General features: G+C 36.4%; 1 protein-coding gene across 5 annotated transcripts in view; it reads left to right on the top strand.

Moving 5' to 3' along the window:
- LOC102925491 (complement factor H) overlaps positions 1-17,080 on the top strand; it is a 43,260-nt gene extending 26,180 nt beyond the window's left edge. For 2 of the 5 annotated variants that reach the window (XM_076547558.1, XM_016000947.3), the window contains 8 exons: positions 136-312; positions 1,658-1,840; positions 2,003-2,212; positions 2,836-3,009; positions 3,628-3,804; positions 6,753-6,929; positions 9,988-10,170; positions 16,800-17,080. In XM_076547558.1, the coding sequence (XP_076403673.1) occupies positions 136-312; positions 1,658-1,840; positions 2,003-2,212; positions 2,836-3,009; positions 3,628-3,804; positions 6,753-6,929; positions 9,988-10,170; positions 16,800-17,023 (1,505 nt within the window). In that variant the 3' untranslated portion in view covers positions 17,024-17,080. The remainder of the gene's footprint in view (positions 1-135; positions 313-1,657; positions 1,841-2,002; positions 2,213-2,835; positions 3,010-3,627; positions 3,805-6,752; positions 6,930-9,987; positions 10,171-16,799) is intronic. The other 3 variants (XM_076547557.1, XM_076547559.1, XM_076547556.1) reach the window with 2 other exon arrangements.
- Positions 17,081-18,753: the final 1,673 nt, after the last annotated feature.

Genomic DNA, 18,753 nt, shown 5'->3' with positions numbered 1-18,753 from the left:
TCTGCATGGCAACCCTGAGCATTTTGATTGGCAGATTTTTAGGTATTGTATAATGACTACATAGCTGTTTTTAATGTAGCAACTAGCTCACTTCTTGTAAATTGTTTTATTTTTCATGGAAATGTTTTCACATAGCAACAGATCAACTGAAGAAGTGTAAAGCACCACAGCTAACTTATGTGGACAGAATTCAACCCAATAAGAAAGAATTTCATCATAATGTTAGCATGAGTTACAAATGTAGAGGAAAGAAGGAGTATAAACACTCAACATGCATCAATGGAAGGTGGGATCCTGAGCCAACCTGTAGAGGTAAGCTCTTGTTTGCATTGTCTTCTAGTGGTTATTCTAGTCCTTTCTCACCTGTGATAGTAGTGCCTTTGAGTTACTAAAACAATGGAAGTTTTTTTTAGTATTTCATATGTGAATCCTGAATTGTTATCACTTCCAACTCTCCATCTTCCCACTCAAATTGGCTTATATAATTGAACCTGATGAATCCATTTAGTGTTTCTTCTACATGTATGTGTTTAGGAATAAATGCTTAGGATTGAGTAACAGATATTTTAGCTCACTCATCTGTGGAGCAAATGGATTATCACTCTCTAGACACTCTTTAATTACCCATAGTTCCTCACGTAGGAGAAGGGCCTTGTAAGGTTTTCTCCATCCATGTTGACATGTCAACTGGTATTGTCATCATGCAGGTCTTGTTTAGGTTACTATACCTTTGAGATTTCATATGATTAAATACCCTGTCATATATGAAGACACTGTCTCATAACAGACATAATGGAAAAATACTTTTTAATAGAGAAGATGATTTGGAAATTCATGTATTACATATTTTATTGACCTTTAATGTAAAACACTCTAGCAAACTCTATAGTCCCTTACTCTTAGATTCCCATTGCTTCTACCTATTTAATACAACAAATGCTCCATGCAATTCCTATGCCTTTGCTTAGTCATCATGCATTTCTGTATGAATATGTATAGTGTTAATCTAATAGAATATTCATTCTTGTAGTAATCAATCTGTTATTGTATAAAACTGACTCACTTGACATTTCCAATTCTGTTTAAATAGCAACAAGTTTATTCAACTACATTTGCTTCTACATATGTATTTATTTCTACCACTCTGAATGCCATGCCTCACTTGATATTTCTTAAAAACTTTCACAGAAGGTATTTCCATGTGATTCAAAAATCAACCTATTATGTACCTTTTCATGAGGTGCACGTGTTGTTTTGTGATTGCCTCTGGTTTTATCATGTCTGATATCATTTTGATTATTGTTTGAAGTAAGGTAGTAGTTGTTTTTCTTTCCTGTATGACTAGCTACGTGTTCAAAGATTGTGGGAAAATGTATTAATGACTTAACTGTTAATTTCATTCTAGTAGTTCCACTCTACTTAAGCAGAAATAGAAAAAAATTATTGTTAACAACCAGTAATAAAGAACACTTTTACATCATGAATCAAAAAATGAATGTGAGATGTCTTTATTTTATAGTGATTTAGAGAAAACTTCAAAAATATAAAATATATGATTATTACACTGTCATAAATAATTTAATATTTAAAGAAAATTATTACTTCAACAATTAAGATACTATCTTTAGACAAGAACTCTGACTTCAAATGTTTTTAGGAGCAGAGAAAGAATTCTGCCCTCCTCCACCACAGATTCCAAATGCCCAAGTGATGCAAACCACAGTGAAATACCAGGATGGAGAGAAAGTATCTGTTCTTTGTCAAGACAATTACATAATACAGGACACAGAAGAAATGGTGTGCAGAGATGGGAGGTGGCAGTCATTACCACGCTGCATTGGTCAGTAGCTCTGACTTATTTTACAATGAGAATTCTGGTGTAGGGGAGGATATTGAAAAAAATGACATAATATTGTGGAGACATAATCCCAAGAGTTTGTTTTTATTTTCCAATGTAAAATTTTATCTATGCTTCACTCTTTCATTTGTGTTCTTCATATAGAGAAAATTCCATGTTCCCAGCCCCCTGAAATAGACCACGGATCTATTAAATTACCCGGAGTGTCAGAAGAAGGGAGAGACAGAGTGGAGTCCAGAATTCATGAGCACGGCACTACACTCAGCTATGTTTGTGAGGATGGATTTAGAATGGCTGAGGAACACAGAGTAACCTGCAACATGGGAAAGTGGAGTGCTCCACCTCGTTGTGTCGGTGAGAACAACATGAAAATTTAATTCTGGTTTTAGAATAAGTCTTTACCAATAATATACTCTCATGAAAACTGGAAGAAAGAATGATTTAGATTGGCACATACAATTGTTAATCTATTAACCATAAATTCCATTTGCATAATTCAATTTATCCTGCTCTTGTTAAAAGTATTGATTGTCTTGAAATACATTTTACACTTGAATTTCTCTTTTTAAATATAATGCATAGTCTCCTAACTTCACCTGCTCATGTGAGTTGCATCGTTTCATTTGTCAGCAGGTGTTAAACTCCTCAGTGTCTTTTCCCCACAATGTGCTGCACCTGTAATATATGGGAGGTTTCCTGAGAATATTGTTTCTTGCTTTTTTATTTCATTTGCCACTCATGATTTTTTAGATATTTTGGTGTCAAGTTCTTTTTTGGTGTTTAAGCAGTTTAGTAGATGCAAGATAACAGAAGGTGGTCTTAGGAAGCACTGTACACCTCTTCTGTGATGGAACATCTTCCTTGTTAACATTTCCTTCCAGTACTACTACACATAGAATTGACATATGAGAGTGAGTTTCTGAATTAGTGCAATGTGGAATCATCTCACTCTGTTCCTCTCATTGTGTTATTTTTAGGACTTCCTTGTGGACCTCCAACTTCAATCCAACATGGTATTGTGTCTAATGAGCTAGACAGTTACCAACATGGAGAAGAGGTGACATACAGTTGTACTGAAGGCTTTGGAATTGATGGACCAGCACTGATTAAATGTGAAGGAGGAAAGTGGTCCCAGCCACCAGCTTGCATAAGTATAGCTTTGTTTTCATTCTTTGTGTAATAGATTATCTAATTCAAGCTATATGTGGCACAAATAATAAAAAAAGTATGCTGTAATTCTAGCATATCATAAGATTTCACTGGATGCTAACAGACAAACACAGTACTGGTTAAAATATAGTTTGATACTTTGAACCCAAATACTTCATTTTTGCTTCATGTACCCTGAGCTATCAGCATCCTCAGACTTCAGAAAACACTGGCTCTATTCAAGAAACTCATCACTACAGTGATGGTTTTAACAGCAATGCCACTACAACTACATATGCTCTAAAATTTTGAAATAATAATTATAATTATTTTACATTTGATGAATCTAAAAAAATAGAAATATATCATAAGAGTGGAAAGTAAGTGAGAAAAAATTGAATACACAATGAAAATATCTCAAGAATTATAACTATCAGTATTCTTTATCCGTGTTCATTCCCACCTCGTTTATTTTCATAAATATGAAACAATTCCATATATCTAAATCAAAATGTGCAACTACAGTATTTACTGTTCTCAATGAACCTTACTATTGTTTTATATATTGGATATTCTACAGTTTCCTGAAAACAAAATCCTATATATTCTTTTTCTTTCAGGAACTAATTGTGACAATATTCCCAGGTTTGAAAATGCCGTACTCATAGAAAAGGAAAAAATTTCATACAGGTCAGGTGAACAAGTGACATTCAAATGTGCACCTTCTTATCAATTGGATGGGTCCAACATTGTGACATGTGTTAATCGAAAGTGGATTGGAGAGCTGGTATGCAAAGGTAGTCCGGTGAACTTTCAACATGTATTTATTATATTTTTAGAATATTGATGAAAAGGTCTAAATAATTTGAAAATGGGCAAAGGTTAGCTTTTAAAGCAAGATGAAGTTGGTTTATGTTTTAAAATCAAATCAGGAAATTAAAAACCCAATGACTAAGCTAGTAGAGTGATGTTCTCTAGAGTGTGGTCCATGGCCAGTATCATCAGTATTTTTGGACTGGGTTTATGAATGTAATTTAGCACTGAGAGCTCATCCTAGAGATCTTAAATAGAAAAATACCTAAAGTCCTTGAGTCCACTATAATGGATTCTGGGCAAACTCGGTGTGTAGAGTGTAAATATTTGTAAATGCATTGCTAAAGAATCACCTTTCAATTGATATTTTCTACATATATCATTTTCTCTAATTGTTAGGATATTAGGATATTTTTTATTTGATCATAGTTTTCCTATAATTTGACAGTCTTGAAACAATCTTTCCCCCATCATGTTGAAAATGGATTTTTTCCCACTTGATATATCCTGATTATGTTTTTCTTTTCCTCTACTTCTCTAAGTTCCTCTCCACCTCTTATCCCATCTGCACACAGTCCCTTTAAGAAAAGACAAAAGAATGATAGAGACTGAAATCCCCACTCATTCCCACACTCAGGAATTCCAAAAATACATTTAACTAGAAACCATAATACACACACACACACACACACACACACACACACACACACAAAGGATCTGTAGGGTTAAAAGAGAGAAGGAACATATAAATAAAATAAAGTAAAACCAAAAACAAAACACAAAAATAAAATGGAATTTGAAAAACGAAAAGCCCTAACAGGACATTATGAGACAAAGAACCTCCAAAGATGTCTTTGAGTTTATTTTATGCAGCCTGCCCTTAAGTAGCTTGTTTCTCATGTGATACTTCCTTGCAGAACTCAAAATTTTTATATGCAAGTGGTTATCAATTGGAAATTGCTTCTAGGGTAGGGATGTAGGCCTGTGGCACCTGCTCCTTTTAGCTCTAGAACCCCATCTGGTGCAGGCCAATCCAGGCTCTTGCATACTGACTCAGTCTCTGAGTTCATATGTGCATCAATCTTGTTTGTTTAGAAGGCCTTGCTTTCATGGTATCCTCTATCTCTTCTGGTTCTTACACTCTTTCCAACTCCTCTTCTGCATGGGTCCTTGAGCCATATATGGAGGGATTTGATGGAGACATTCTGCGCCAAATCTTGGAGTGTTCCAAGATTTCTACATAATGTCTTTATTTGGGTCTCTGTATTTGTTCTTATCTGCAGCAGGAAAAAACTTCTCTGATGACAGCCAAGCAAAGCACTGATCTAAGAGTGTAGAAGAATATCATGTGGAGTCCTTTTATCTCTATGGGTTTTAATTTTGGGGGTTTTGTTTGGTTGTTTTGTTTTTTTTACAGGAGTTGTATTTGTTTTCACAGTAGTATTAAGTGTCTGGGCTATCTCGTCTCAGGTTCTTGGTCACCCAAGCAGTGTGAGATATGGGTTACATCTCATGCAGAAGTTCTTAATTTATATTCCTTTTTTTTTTTTTTTTGTCAATCCAACAAGCTAGGTATGGTGGTATTTTATTTGTACTGAAATGTGATTTTATTTGTATGTATAATAAATAACATTGCCTGGGGGTCAGAGCTAATAGCAAGCCATAGCAGAGCTGGCCATTTGTGGCACACGCCTTTAATCCCAGCACTTGGTAGACAGAGCTAGGTAGATCTCTGTGTGTTCAAGGATACAGCCAGCATTGGAGAGACGTGCCTTTAATCTCAATACCAACCACAGAAGACCTGGAAGTCTCTACAGACAGGTAGTGATGAGGTAGTCATGTGTTTGAGTTTACAACCAATGAGAAGGCAGAACAGAAAGACTATATAAAGACAAACACACAGGAAGTAGGTCTCTTTCGAAGAGGTCTCTTGGCTGAAGAGGCTAGCTGCAGGGTAAGGCTCTTAGCTCTGATCTCTTGTCTTTCTTCTTTGCATTGGTTCTGTGTTTCTTATTTAATAAGATGGTTGGTTACATCTACAGCTAGGTGTCTTCATTTTCCTATCATAAGTTGCAGAAATAATTCCATTATAAATCAAGGGTGTGTGGATAGGTTGGTGTTTATGTTTCTACTTTGGTAGCATGCAAAATATCCTCCTTTACCAAAGATGCTAGCCTATATGTAGGCACCAGCTCGACTTTGCTGTGTTCAATGAGTTGTGAAGGTATTGTCTTTCACAATGTGTCCTTGCCTCCAGTTTGTGAAAAACAACCTATAGTCTTGCTAAAACCCTGGGTGTTTTGTAAGTTCTCATGTAACATCTTTGGCTACTAATTCAATTAGATGTAACCTAATCCTGGTACTAGAAGCTTCATTTGATAACAAGAATTGTCGACTGTGGCTCTGTCTCCCCACATTTTTGGTTATTTCATTTACATTGTCTTCATATATGTATGCATTTTAGGAAGTTTCTACTGTATTATGTTTCTATAATATCCCTCAAGTGTTGCTTAATTTTAGTTGTACTTCCATGTATTCTGTTCCTTGCCTCTCCTTCCCTATTCCATAACTATTTATACCTTTTCCCCATGGTATGGAGGTCATTTTTTCTACACCTAACCCTTTTTGGTCTATGGATTATAGCCTGACTATCATTGACTTAACAGCTATTATCCATATAAGCAAATGTACATCATATATGTCTTTCTTTGTCTGGATTCCCTCACTCAAAATGATTTTTTTCTTGTTCCATCAATTTGCCTGTGAATTTCATGAGTTTATTTGAGTGTGAGTATGTGAGAAAGTATGTGTGTCTAAATATAACACATTTTCTTTATCTATTCATCTGTTGAGAAATACATTTAGAATCTTATGTGTTGATTGCATACTTATGATGAACAAATAGGTAATGATACTTTCATTTGCTCCTTAGACAATTCTTGTGTGGATCCACCACTTGTGAAAAATGCTACTATAGTAACAAGGCCCATGGATAAATATCCACCCAATGAGAGTGTGCGATATGAATGTAATAAACCTTTTGAACTATTTGGGGAAGTAGAAGTGATGTGTCAAAATGGGGTTTGGACAGAGCCACCAAAATGCAAAGGTAGGCCATCGTATTTCCCAATGTTTATTTGATAATATAATTTGGTTACTGTACATTAGTGAAGATAAAGTGAAGTAATTCTTATGAGAAGCATTTTTCTAATTATTTTTTGTTTTAAAATTGAGAATAGATTCTTCTCCCATACAATACATCTCTACTGCAATTTCCCCTCCCTCCACTCCTCCCAACTCACCTCTCCCCTACACCCCCTCACACACACACATATCCATTCTCTTCCAGATCCACTCCCTCAGCATTTCCCTGCAGAAAGGAACAGGTCTTCAAGAGTCAAAAACCAAACAGGACAAAACAAGATACAATAAAACAAGGCAAACCTCTTCATATTGAGGCAACACAATGTAACTAAATAGGTGGAAAAGAGTCCCAAGAGCAGGCAAAAGAGTAAGAGATACACCCACCCCCACTGTTGGAGTCCTAGTAAAACACTAAGCTAAAAGCCATAACATATATGCAGAGCACCTGCTGCAGACCCATGCAGGCCTGTGTTTGCTGCTTCAGTCTCTGAGAGCCCATGCCACCACATGCCAGAAGGAGGGCCAGCTATCCCACTCTCATGTCCTAAGGGCCAGCTCAGACAAGCCCTCACCAACAAAGTCAGCTCTACTGTGCTAACCAGGCCAGGTGCAGGAACCACTCCACAGCAGGTCAGGGACAAGGCCAGCTCTCCCACTCTAATGACCCAGGGACCAGATCTCATGCCTGCCACATATGATAAGGGGTAATGAGATTTTTTTTAAAAAAAAAAAAAATTAACATTTTATATACCAACCACAGATTCCCCCTCTCATCCCTCATCCCTCCTCCCACTCGCCCTCCCCCTACTTCCTCCTCCAACCCACCCCCCTCTTCCCTTTCTCCAAAAGGGAGTTAGCAAAACCTGGTACATTCAGCTGAGGCAGGACGACCAAGCCCCTCCCCCCTGCATCAAGGGTGAACAAGATGTTCAACCATAAGCAATGGGCTCCAGAAAGCCAGCTCATGCACCAGGGATATTCTTACACGTTGAATTCAAAATATGCCTTTAATCCCCATACTTGACAGGCAGAGGCAGTGGATCTCTATGAGTTTGAGGGCAGCCTGGTTTAGAAAGTGAGTTCCAGGAAGGGCTCCAGAGCTGCACAAAGAAACCTTGACTTGAAAAAACACTATAAACCAAACACACACACACACACACACACACACACACACACACACACACACCACACACACACACAAAAAAAAAAAAAACCTAAAAATACAGGTATTTTCTATGAGTACATGTGGAGACTTAGTTTTACAGAAATTTCCCAAATTACCTCAATAAGTCACTTACAATTGAATATAAACTATATATTGCTGATGAATAAATTTACATCATATCTATAAAAAACTTCAACTGCCTAGTCCACCACTAAAATCTCTGTATGCAGATCACTTGCATGTAAAACAATTCCTAGTAAGTTTGATATATCTCTTCTTTTGTTAATTTGTGTTTGAGTTCTGTGATTATAAACTATTTCTCCTTTTTCCCTTGCTTTGGAGGGATATTTCTTAGTAATTTTATTTTGGCATGCATCTTTTGTTGGTTTTGAGCACACAATTTGAGTATGCTATCTCTAATCATTTCCTAACCACCTATCACTGAAGTCACCATAGATCTCTGTTTGCCATTCTTACTTACGCTAACACTTTATATTTCAAAGAAAAAGTAGAAACTATACTTACCTTTGAAATCTATTTGTGCTTCCCATTTTCCATGTTTTACTTAAAGATTCCCTTAGCACTTCCTGTTACATATATTGAGCACCATTCTCCAGTGCTAGGTTTCATCTCAAAAATAAACATAATTTTATGAGCAGAAAGATCATCTAATATATACCCTCATTTTACCAGTTACTTTTCTCCTAAAGTCTAATTGTTATTATTATTCTGTATAAGAAACTCTGTTGGTGATAATCCTCTTTATCTTCTTTTATCTGATAATGTCTTCATTACCATCTTTATTGGAAAGGCAAGCACCACAGGACATAGAACTCAAGGTAGACATTCATTTCCTTTCACTTCCTATGGCCTCCATGGTGGTAAATGGGAAGTTACTTTCTTTTGGATCTTGAACCTGGGTGACTCGTGATTCCATAAAGATGTTGTTTTTTTAGATGTTTTCATTAAGCAGTTTCAATACATGTATCTGCATGAACTTCATGGGACTGGTGCTGTTTGAATTTAATCAGCTCTTAAATATGCACATGTGTGCCTTATGCCCACCCCTTTTCATTTTCCTTCATGCTAAAATATTTTCTTTGAATCTTGGACACTTTTTTTTCCTTCTAAACAATGTTGGAGTTCAGTTCAGTTTCATGATGCTCCTGGTGATGCATTACTCAACAGAGCATTCCATCAGTAGTACTTGATTTCAGTCTTTTCCTGTGGCTTCACCAGGACAATCAGCAGTCCAGATGAAAAATAAATATTACACAGCATTATGCAGCTAGTTGAGTCCTGAATATCTTAACTAGAATTTCAATGTCTTCCCTTTCCTGCATTGTTTACTAAAAACATTGTGTCCAAGAACTCTCATTGTACCCAGCAAGTATGACATATAGATGCTATACTTACTTCACCCACATCAGGGATACAGAAAGCCTCTTTTGCCTTCTGTAACTTTAAAAGCTTTACATTCTTGTCTATAAATATGTGTTGCTAAAAAGTGATGATGAAGATAAGGAATATATAGAGCAAAAAAATACTCTGGTGTCTTGAAAACAAAGAAACTCTGCCTGTCTACATTGGAGTCTGTGTGCTCAGAAGCTATTAGTCCATTTATGAGCAGTGAAAGGCTTCAGAGCAGAGCAGACATGTTTGTTCCATTTCATTAAGTGTTGAGGTGAGAAGGAAGGAAGAACTTATAATTCTCTGTTTATATAATTGAAATTTCTTCTAGTCATCATTTCTGTAGCCAGAAATCACTCAAGTCTTGTTTAGCACTATACTTTCATTGGTTCTGTTTAAGCATGTACTTTGATTTAGTTTCTCAAACATTCAAATGTTGTGTTCTTAGAGACAACAGGGAAATGTGGGCCTCCTCCTCCTATTGACAATGGAGACATCACCTCCTTCCCATTGCCAATGTATGCACCATTATCATCAGTTGAATATCAGTGCCAGTCCTTGTACCAACTGCAAGGCAACAAGAAAATAACATGTAGAAATGGAGAGTGGTCAGAGCCACCAAAATGTTTACGTAAGTACCTCATTCTTATAGACATAGGAGATTCAGTTTCATGATATGGATATTTTTCTGTTAATAACATTCACACACTAAAAGTACTCTTTTGCTTAGTGTTTCATTGCCAAATATCAGTTTGTGAGGAAAGCAAGATTATTAGATTCTTTTTTATATAAAAATAGTTTCCAGGCAGTGGTGTTTTCTGCCTTCAATCCCAGCACTGAGGAGGCAGAGGCAGGCAGATACCTGTGAGTTCGAGGCCAGCCTGGTCTACAGAGCTAAACCCAGGAGAGGCATCAAAACTATATAGAGAAACCCTATCTCAAAAATGAAAAGAAAACAAAAAAATTGGCAAATATAATTATGCATGTTATTCTTTATTATTGAATTTTTGCTAACATATATTGATATCCATAAAACTTTGTACCAGCATGACATTTCTGTACCCATTGTTTCGGTCAGTGCTCTGTTGCTTTGAAAAGACACCATAACAGTTTCCTCACCTGAGGCTCCTTCTTCTCTGATGACTCTAGCTTGTGTCAAGTTGACACACAAAACCAGCCAGTACAGAGTCCATTCTTGTTCAAATCACCACACCTGTATATACCTTGTACTTATTAAATCTAGTATCCCTCACATAAGCTCCCCTTCCCTTAATTTAAATCATCTAGCTTGTATCAGTCACTGTCAGGCATTCAAGAGGAATTTTAGTTTTTTTTTTTCCACTCTGTGAGAAAGAAAACAAAGGACTTGTATTCCTTTGTTTGCCTCATTTCACTTAATGACCTTCAATGCCTTTTTCTAACTAAAATAATAGAAATTATCTATAATGTCTGAAAAATATTTCTTGTATAAATATAGCACATTGTCATTATAAGTTCATCTATTGGTGGGCATCTAGACAGTTTTCCCATCTTAGATATTACGATATAGTAATGTGCATTAAAAGTATTTATGCAGGTTGAATAGGTTGATTTCGTTTCCACTGGGTACATACCAAAAGAGGGATACAGGGACAGAATATGAAAGATATATTTTTAGATTTTCATGAAATGTCAATATTGTTCTCCATAGTAACTGCACAAACTCATGTTCCCATTAACAGCTTTTGAGTTTATTTTCCACTACATACTCACAAGCATTTGTAAGTTTTAAGTGTTCCTTTCTTTAACACAATTCTAACTGGATATTAAGGTATCTCATTGGAGCTATGATTGGCAGTGAAATGATAGCTAATGATATTAAGTATCTTTTTTCCCCCACAGGCATGTATATTTATTCTTTTGTAAAGTGTCTGATAATTTTACCCAGTGTTGGGTAGCTTGTTTTCCTTTTTAAAAGTATTTTGAATTCTGTATTTATTCTTGACATAGGAAACCCCTTATATGGCATATATAAACCCCTGACAATGAAAAACTGACAATCATTTTCTCCAAGTCTACAGGCTGTCATTCCTTAATTGTATTGATTATGTTCTTTGCTATACACAAGTATTTCATTGTGATATACTCCACTGACCAAGGTTTGCTGTTGTGTCTTATGTTTTGGGATTCCAGCCAAACATTCAGTGCCCAAAATCAGTGAAGTATTATCCTGTTGTCTTTCCTTGTAAGTTCAGTGTTTCTGTTCTTACATTTATGTCTTTGATCAACTTTGAGTTGATTATTTTCCCCCAGAATGAGAGGCAGGAATCAGATTTTATTCATTTCCACATGGATATCAATTATCCTTGTATCATTTATTGGATATGCTATAAGTTCTCTTACATATGTTTTGGAAACTATTAATATCAATTAACATTAGATCCATACATCAAGTTTTCAGATCTCTTTTCTCATTCATTGGACCCTTCATCCCAGTGTCATGGTGTTCTGGTTACTGTAGGGCTCTTAGTATATAACTCAATGCAGTATTATGATAGCTCCAGATTTTATTCTTTTTGCTCAAGTTCCATTTGTTTATTTATTCTATTGTACTTCCATCAAACTTAGAACCCCTCCTCTTGTGCTGTTATCCATCCCCTTTTCCCAAGTCTCCATGGCAGGTGGGGCGGTCTTAGGACCCAGGGGAGAACAGAGGCTAGGGTGCCAGAGGGCTGTGAATATATAAGTGCAAGGAACAACTTGGAAATCTGTGTCTGGGGCAGCTTGTTTACTGTGGTAACAGGCTAGTTTATATATAGCTTAACAATAAAGGGACAAGCAAAATGCACCTAACTTGCATACACAGGTCCGACAGAGGTAAGGCAGGCATTTATCAGTTCAGATACCAAAAAGTCCCCACAGAGGGGGGAGTGCAGGTAGGGACCATGCAGAGAGAGAATTGCAACAGAGGTAGCTCATCTCCTAGTTTATTAACTGACAGGCTGTCAACCAAATAACACAGGTTGGCACCAGCTTTCTGGTGGGGAGGAAAAGACTCGCTGGCTTTTAAAATAATATGACTGTTTGTCCCTATGAAGTGAATCCAAGTTTTTCAACCCAAGTCAGGAATGAATGCCTGACTCCTACTGTAAAATCTCAGAAAGATTTTGGCCTACAGGCACACTCCACTGTCTAGTTTGATAATGGAAAGCTACACATTTGTGTGGGGAAATATTATTGGTACTTCATTGGGGTTTCACAGAGTATCCTAACTGGCATGGAAATCATGGACATTTAAATATTAATATTATAATACATTAATAAACAAATTTCTTCATTTTTTGTCTTTTCAGATTCTTTCAGCAGTTAACTGATAGTGTGGTAGAAGACTGTCACTTCAGTTGTTAAATTCATTGCTAGATTAACTTTTTTGACATTAATGATAACAAGATTGCTTTTATTGTTAATTCTCAGGAAATAATGGAATTGATCTATAGTAAAGGGCTGATTTTTGTATAATGATACTGAATATCACTGCTTAATCAGTTTTGTTTTCAGTTCTTATATTTTGGGTGAGCTTTTGGGATTTACATGAATAAGAATAAAATGATTTGACTTTCTCCCCAATAATTGTATATTTTATTTTCCAAATTATTAAAATTCAAATTCTGATACTTCAGTAAAAGATTTGGGAGAATGGACACCTGTTACTTAATCCTGATCATATAGTCATTTTTTATTTATTGAAAATAGTCTTTTCAGACAACATACCCTGATTAGAGTTTCCCATCCCTCTATTCCTCCCAATTACCTCCCCATTTCCTCTTGCCCCCAGATCCACTCCCTTTCTGTCTCTCAATACAAAAGAACAGGAATCTAGGAGATAAAAACCAAGCATGACAAAATAAAATATAATAAGATGAGGCAAAAACTATCATATAAATATTGGACATGGCAACCCAACAGGAGGGAAAGAGTTCCAAGAGGAGGCAAAAGATTCAGAGACCTGTAACATGAATTCTAAACAGTCTTATTAGCAAAAAACCCAGAGCCAGATATTGGGGTAAAAGCTTAAAGATCAGAGAGGCAGAGAGCAAACCACTAGTTCTTACTCCTACAAAATCCTCAGCCAAAAGAGAGCAAGCTTTTCTCTCCACCCCATCTTATCACTTCCTCTCTCTGCCCAGCTCTATCACTTCCTGTCTGTCTGTACACACCTCCAGACTTTTATGGTTAACTAGTGGCTATCTCCTTCTTCTGATTTTCAGGCAAGCTTTATTTGGTAGAGCATAAATAAAATATCACCACAGAGACCCACTTGTACTCATAGTTAGGAGTCCCATAGAAACATTATGCTCCATTATTTATATGTACCACATTTTATTTATCCATTCTTCAGTTGAAGGGCACCTAGGTTGTTTACAGGTTCTTGCTATTACTAACAATGCTGCTATGAACATAGTTAGCATGTGTCCTTGTGGTATGATTGAGCTGGATCTTGAGGGAGGCTGATTCCCAATTTTCTAAGGAAGTGCCATGTTGTTTTCCAAAGTGGCTGTTTAAGTTTACATTCCCACCAAGAATGGAGGAATGTTCCCCTTGCTCCACATCCTCTCCAACATAAGCTGTTTTCAGTGTTTTTGATCTTAACCATTCAGGTGTAATGAATGATTACATGATTAATCATTAGATTGGATTAGATTAGATTCATGGTATCTCAGAGTTGTTTTGATTTGCATTTCCCTGATGATTAAGGATGTTGAGCAATTCCTTAAATGTCTTTCAGCCATTTGAGTTTCCTCTGTTGAGAACTCTCTGTTTAGCTCTACAGCCCATTTTTTAATTGGACTGTTGGGTATTTTGATGTCTAATTTCTTGAGTACTACTCAGCAGCGAAAAACAATGAGATCATGAGGTTTTCAGGCAAATGGATGGAACTATCAGGAAAAGATCATCCTGAGTGAGGTAACACAGACTCAGAAAGACGAACATGGTATGCATTCACTCATAAGTGGATACTAGACGAAAAGCAAAGGATAACTAGACTGCAACTCATAACTCCAGGGAGGCTACCTAATAAAGAGGACCCTAAGAAAGACACAGGGATCACCCAACTACAGAGAAATTGATGAGATCTACATGATCAAACTGGGGGTGAGTGGGGGAGGTAATGGAAGGCAAGGGTCGGGGGAAAGAGAGCTTAGGGGAATGGGAGGTCCCAGCTGGATCAGGAACAGAGTGGGAGAACAAGGAAAGAGATAACATGATAAATGAAGACCCCATGGGAATAGGAAGAAGCAGAGTGCTAGAGAGGTCCCAAGAAATCCACAAAGATACCTCCATGATAGACTACTGGCAATGGTCGAGAGAATACCTGAGATGACCTACTATGTTGATTGGATGGCCAAACACACTAGCTGTCGTGATGGAACTCTCATCCAGTGACTGATGGAAGCAGATGGAGAGATCCACAGCCAGGCCCCAGATGGAGCTCCAGGAGTGTCTAATCAGTGAGAGAGAGGAGGGATTATATGAGCAAGAGATATTGAGACCATGACTGGAAAAAGCACAGGGACAACTAGTGGAAACACATGAACTATGAACCAATAGCTAAGGAGCCACCATGGAACTTGACCAGGCCCTCTGGATAAGTGAGACAGTTGATTAGCTTGAACTTGGAGGCACCCAGGCTGTGGGACCGGAACCTGTCCTTCATGCATGAGCTGACTTTTTGGAACCTAAGGCCTATGCTGAGACACTTTGCTCAGCCTTGGTATAGGGAGGAGGGGACTGTACCTGCCTCAACTGAATCTACCATCACCACCCAGCTCTAAAACAAACTTTTAAAAGAATTTTTGTACCTATATTTGCCTCTTCTCTATACTTTTATTATATCTTCTGTTTTCGTGGGATTTATATGTATTTAATATTTGATGTTGGTAGTTATACTTCATTTTTGAATGTTGCTCTCTCTAGAGCACATTTAGTTAGTCATGTTAGATATGCATTCATTCAGTTTTTAATTTATTATGCTTTATTTTTTATTGGTTTTTTGGTTGGTTGGTTATTTGACTCCAAGTTGATACATCCCAATGAACTTCTGAACAGTTAGAATTGTCATTTGGAATGGTCAGGATTTTTCTCCTAATGACATTTTTTACCTATTTTAATTAACTTATACAGCTGTCAAATTTTCAATTATTTGAGTTTGTTTCAAACTGTATCTTGCCCATAAATTTTTTCACTCACAACCCCAATTGGATTTTTTTTATTTCTTTAATTATGTTTCTGTTTTCCCTTGGAAATAATTGTGTTTTTTTTTTAAAAAAAATGATTTTTTAAAACTTTTCAACTGACAGGTGGGGTGATAGAGACAGCTCAGGGTACCAGGCTCTTAATGTGTCAAGATTCCTACAGTGGGTGCCAGCTCATAGAAGATGATGCAGGTTTTCTCAGAAACTGTTATTGGCAGATCTGCTACTCACAAGGGCTATTTTTCCTGAAACCCTCAGCAGAGAGAGGTCAGTAGGCTTCTCCTCTGACTAGACAGTGGCATGACACCAAATGCTGTAATGGGAGATGCGGATATGGGAATTTGCCACCCACTCTAGCACTTAGTCCCAGCCTTTACAGTACAGTATGATCGAATGTGTTGTGGGGCAGGATGGCAGCACTAAACAAATTGGTTGCACACAGCATGAACTTGGACATTGTGCCCTCTTGGTTTTCTAGCAATGTAAAGAAGGCCAAGGGACAGGGTTGTAGTTGCTGAAGCTGCTTTCCAAGCAGGTTACTAACTTACCCAGTGTGATAATTTGATAGATTTATTTTTTAAACTATGGAAATCAAAATCATAATACAATAACCACTATTCATAGTTACAGCCTTGTGAGTGAATGATGATCATTATGAAGGTGGTTATGATTTGGCTTTCTAAGAGCAGTCTTTTCAGTATACTCGTCTCACTGAACATTAGGTCTGAATATCATATACATGTCAAGGTTCAAATTTTTTACCTTTGCCCAATACCTAAATCAATGCAAACAACCACAAATGTCCTGAAATCCTGGTGTCTTATTTCATTCACATTAGGTATTCTTGTTTTGAAATCTAATTATCACATTAAAAAACATTGTTTTGATACTATTTGCTAGTTCAATACAAACTGATTCTAATGTGCTGGTTTAATACAGTTTTTTAAAAATATTTGAGAAATAATATTTGAAAGCTGAGTCACTGTAGGTTTATGTATTAATAAACTTTTGGTAATTTTTCTTTCAGATGCATGTATAATATTGGAAGAAATTATGGAAAGACTTAACATAATTTACAGATGGAGAGAAAACAAAAAGCTTTATATCCGATCAGGAGACTATGTTGAATTTCAGTGTAAATTTGGATATAAACAGACAAAAACATCACCTCCACTCCGTACAAAGTGCGTTGATGGTCACATCAATTATCCCAGTTGCTCCAAAAACGCTCTTGGTTCAATAAGTGAATGAACCTTTGTTTAGAAATGTGCATGTCTATTACTAATACAGTTTCACTTTATGTTTGAAGTATTGTTTAACTCATTTCTTCTCATAAGTGTAAACTTGTGTTGATGTATAGTGATTAATAATTTGGGGCCTGAGAGACTACTGCCACAAATGCAAAGCAGTGAATTCAGAATTTCTAAAGCAGAATGGGCTGTGTGCTATCACAGTAACCAATGGCAGCAAGACAATAGATGTGACCTATTAGTGGTTAGTAGAAACACTACCCATCACTACATTTCAATCTAAGGCTTTGATTCATGGTGAACAGAAGACATATTTTTTCATCTTCAAATTAGTATTATCTCACAAATATGTAATAATCAAACTGTCATACTTAACTTACTAGTGAATATAAGTATTTGCTAAATACTACTTTCATATTAATAAAAAATCTAAGAAACGTTTTAGTATGAACTTCTGAATATGTTAATTTGGCACATTGAAATATTTAAGCAATTATACAAAGAAATTAAAATTTAACTAGGTATAGGATTCTGTCACTGACATAAACCTATAAATATTCTCTATACCTGATAAACAGGCAATAATCACATATTAATAATGGAAAATAACACTAAATATAATCAAATTTATTTTTAAAAAATGCTGTATTTATCGTTAGGGAAAATAGTGTTAAGAACTGCTATTTAGTATCTTTTTTTATGAAGAAAAAAGTTTCATTCATTTTACACACCAATCAAAGATCCCTCTCTTCCCTCGTCCCTCCAGCCTCCCCCTCCACAACCCACACCCCCATTCCCCTCCACAAGAAGGCAAGGCCTCCCATAGGGAAGCACATCCAGTAGAGGCAAGTCCAAGCCCTTCCCCCCACCTCAAGGTTGCACAAAGTATCCCATCACAGGTAGTGGGCTCCACAAAGCCTGCTCATGCAACAGGGATGGATACTGATTCTACCACCAAGAGGCCCCCCAAGCAGATCAAGCTACACAATTGTCGCACTATGCAGAGGACTTAGTCCCATGAACTCCACTGCCAATGCAGGCTCCACCGCCATTGATCCAACTTTCATGAGTTGCAATAAGTTTGGTTTAGTCATCTCTGCAAGTTTCCCTATCATGATCCTATTTAATATCTTTAAAGATAGTTTCTAGTTTACAGTGGATGGACATAACATATTGACTTTATGATAGTGAAAAAGTGATGATTGTTCAGCAAATACTGCTAAGATTTTATCTTTATTCCTGGGCTCTCTATCTGTAATATTACATTGTGAAAACTGGCAGCAATAACTCATCATTGTTCCTATTTGAACAAGAAAACCAGGCAACATTTCAAAGCCCCATATTGGTTTACTCTGATTAATAGAACATTGGGTACTTAAAATGAATTAAAACTGACATTGTTTTCAGTGTACCTTGGCTAGTCAGGATGTAATTCCAGTATAAGCTGAGGAGTATTAATCTTTATCTTTATATTTTAGTACCTCTACCATGAACATAATAGGTTTTGAACCATAAAAACAAGTTATTTTAAGAAAAGGATGTCTAAAGATATTTTTAATTTTTCACATGTGTGGGATCTTTAAGATGAAAATATAGGTATAAATAACAAGGTCAAAATTGAACAAATATCTTATAACATTCTATTATTCTATTGGATAGTTGCCAGAGAGAGTATAAAATAGTCTTAATAACATATAATTTATAAATAAGTTTGAAAAAACTAAAAGAGGA

Source organism: Peromyscus maniculatus, chromosome 11 (assembly GCF_049852395.1).
Source record: "Peromyscus maniculatus bairdii isolate BWxNUB_F1_BW_parent chromosome 11, HU_Pman_BW_mat_3.1, whole genome shotgun sequence".
Taxonomy (NCBI): Eukaryota; Metazoa; Chordata; class Mammalia; order Rodentia; family Cricetidae; genus Peromyscus; species Peromyscus maniculatus.
This window is presented reverse-complemented; position numbering and strand designations above follow the sequence as displayed.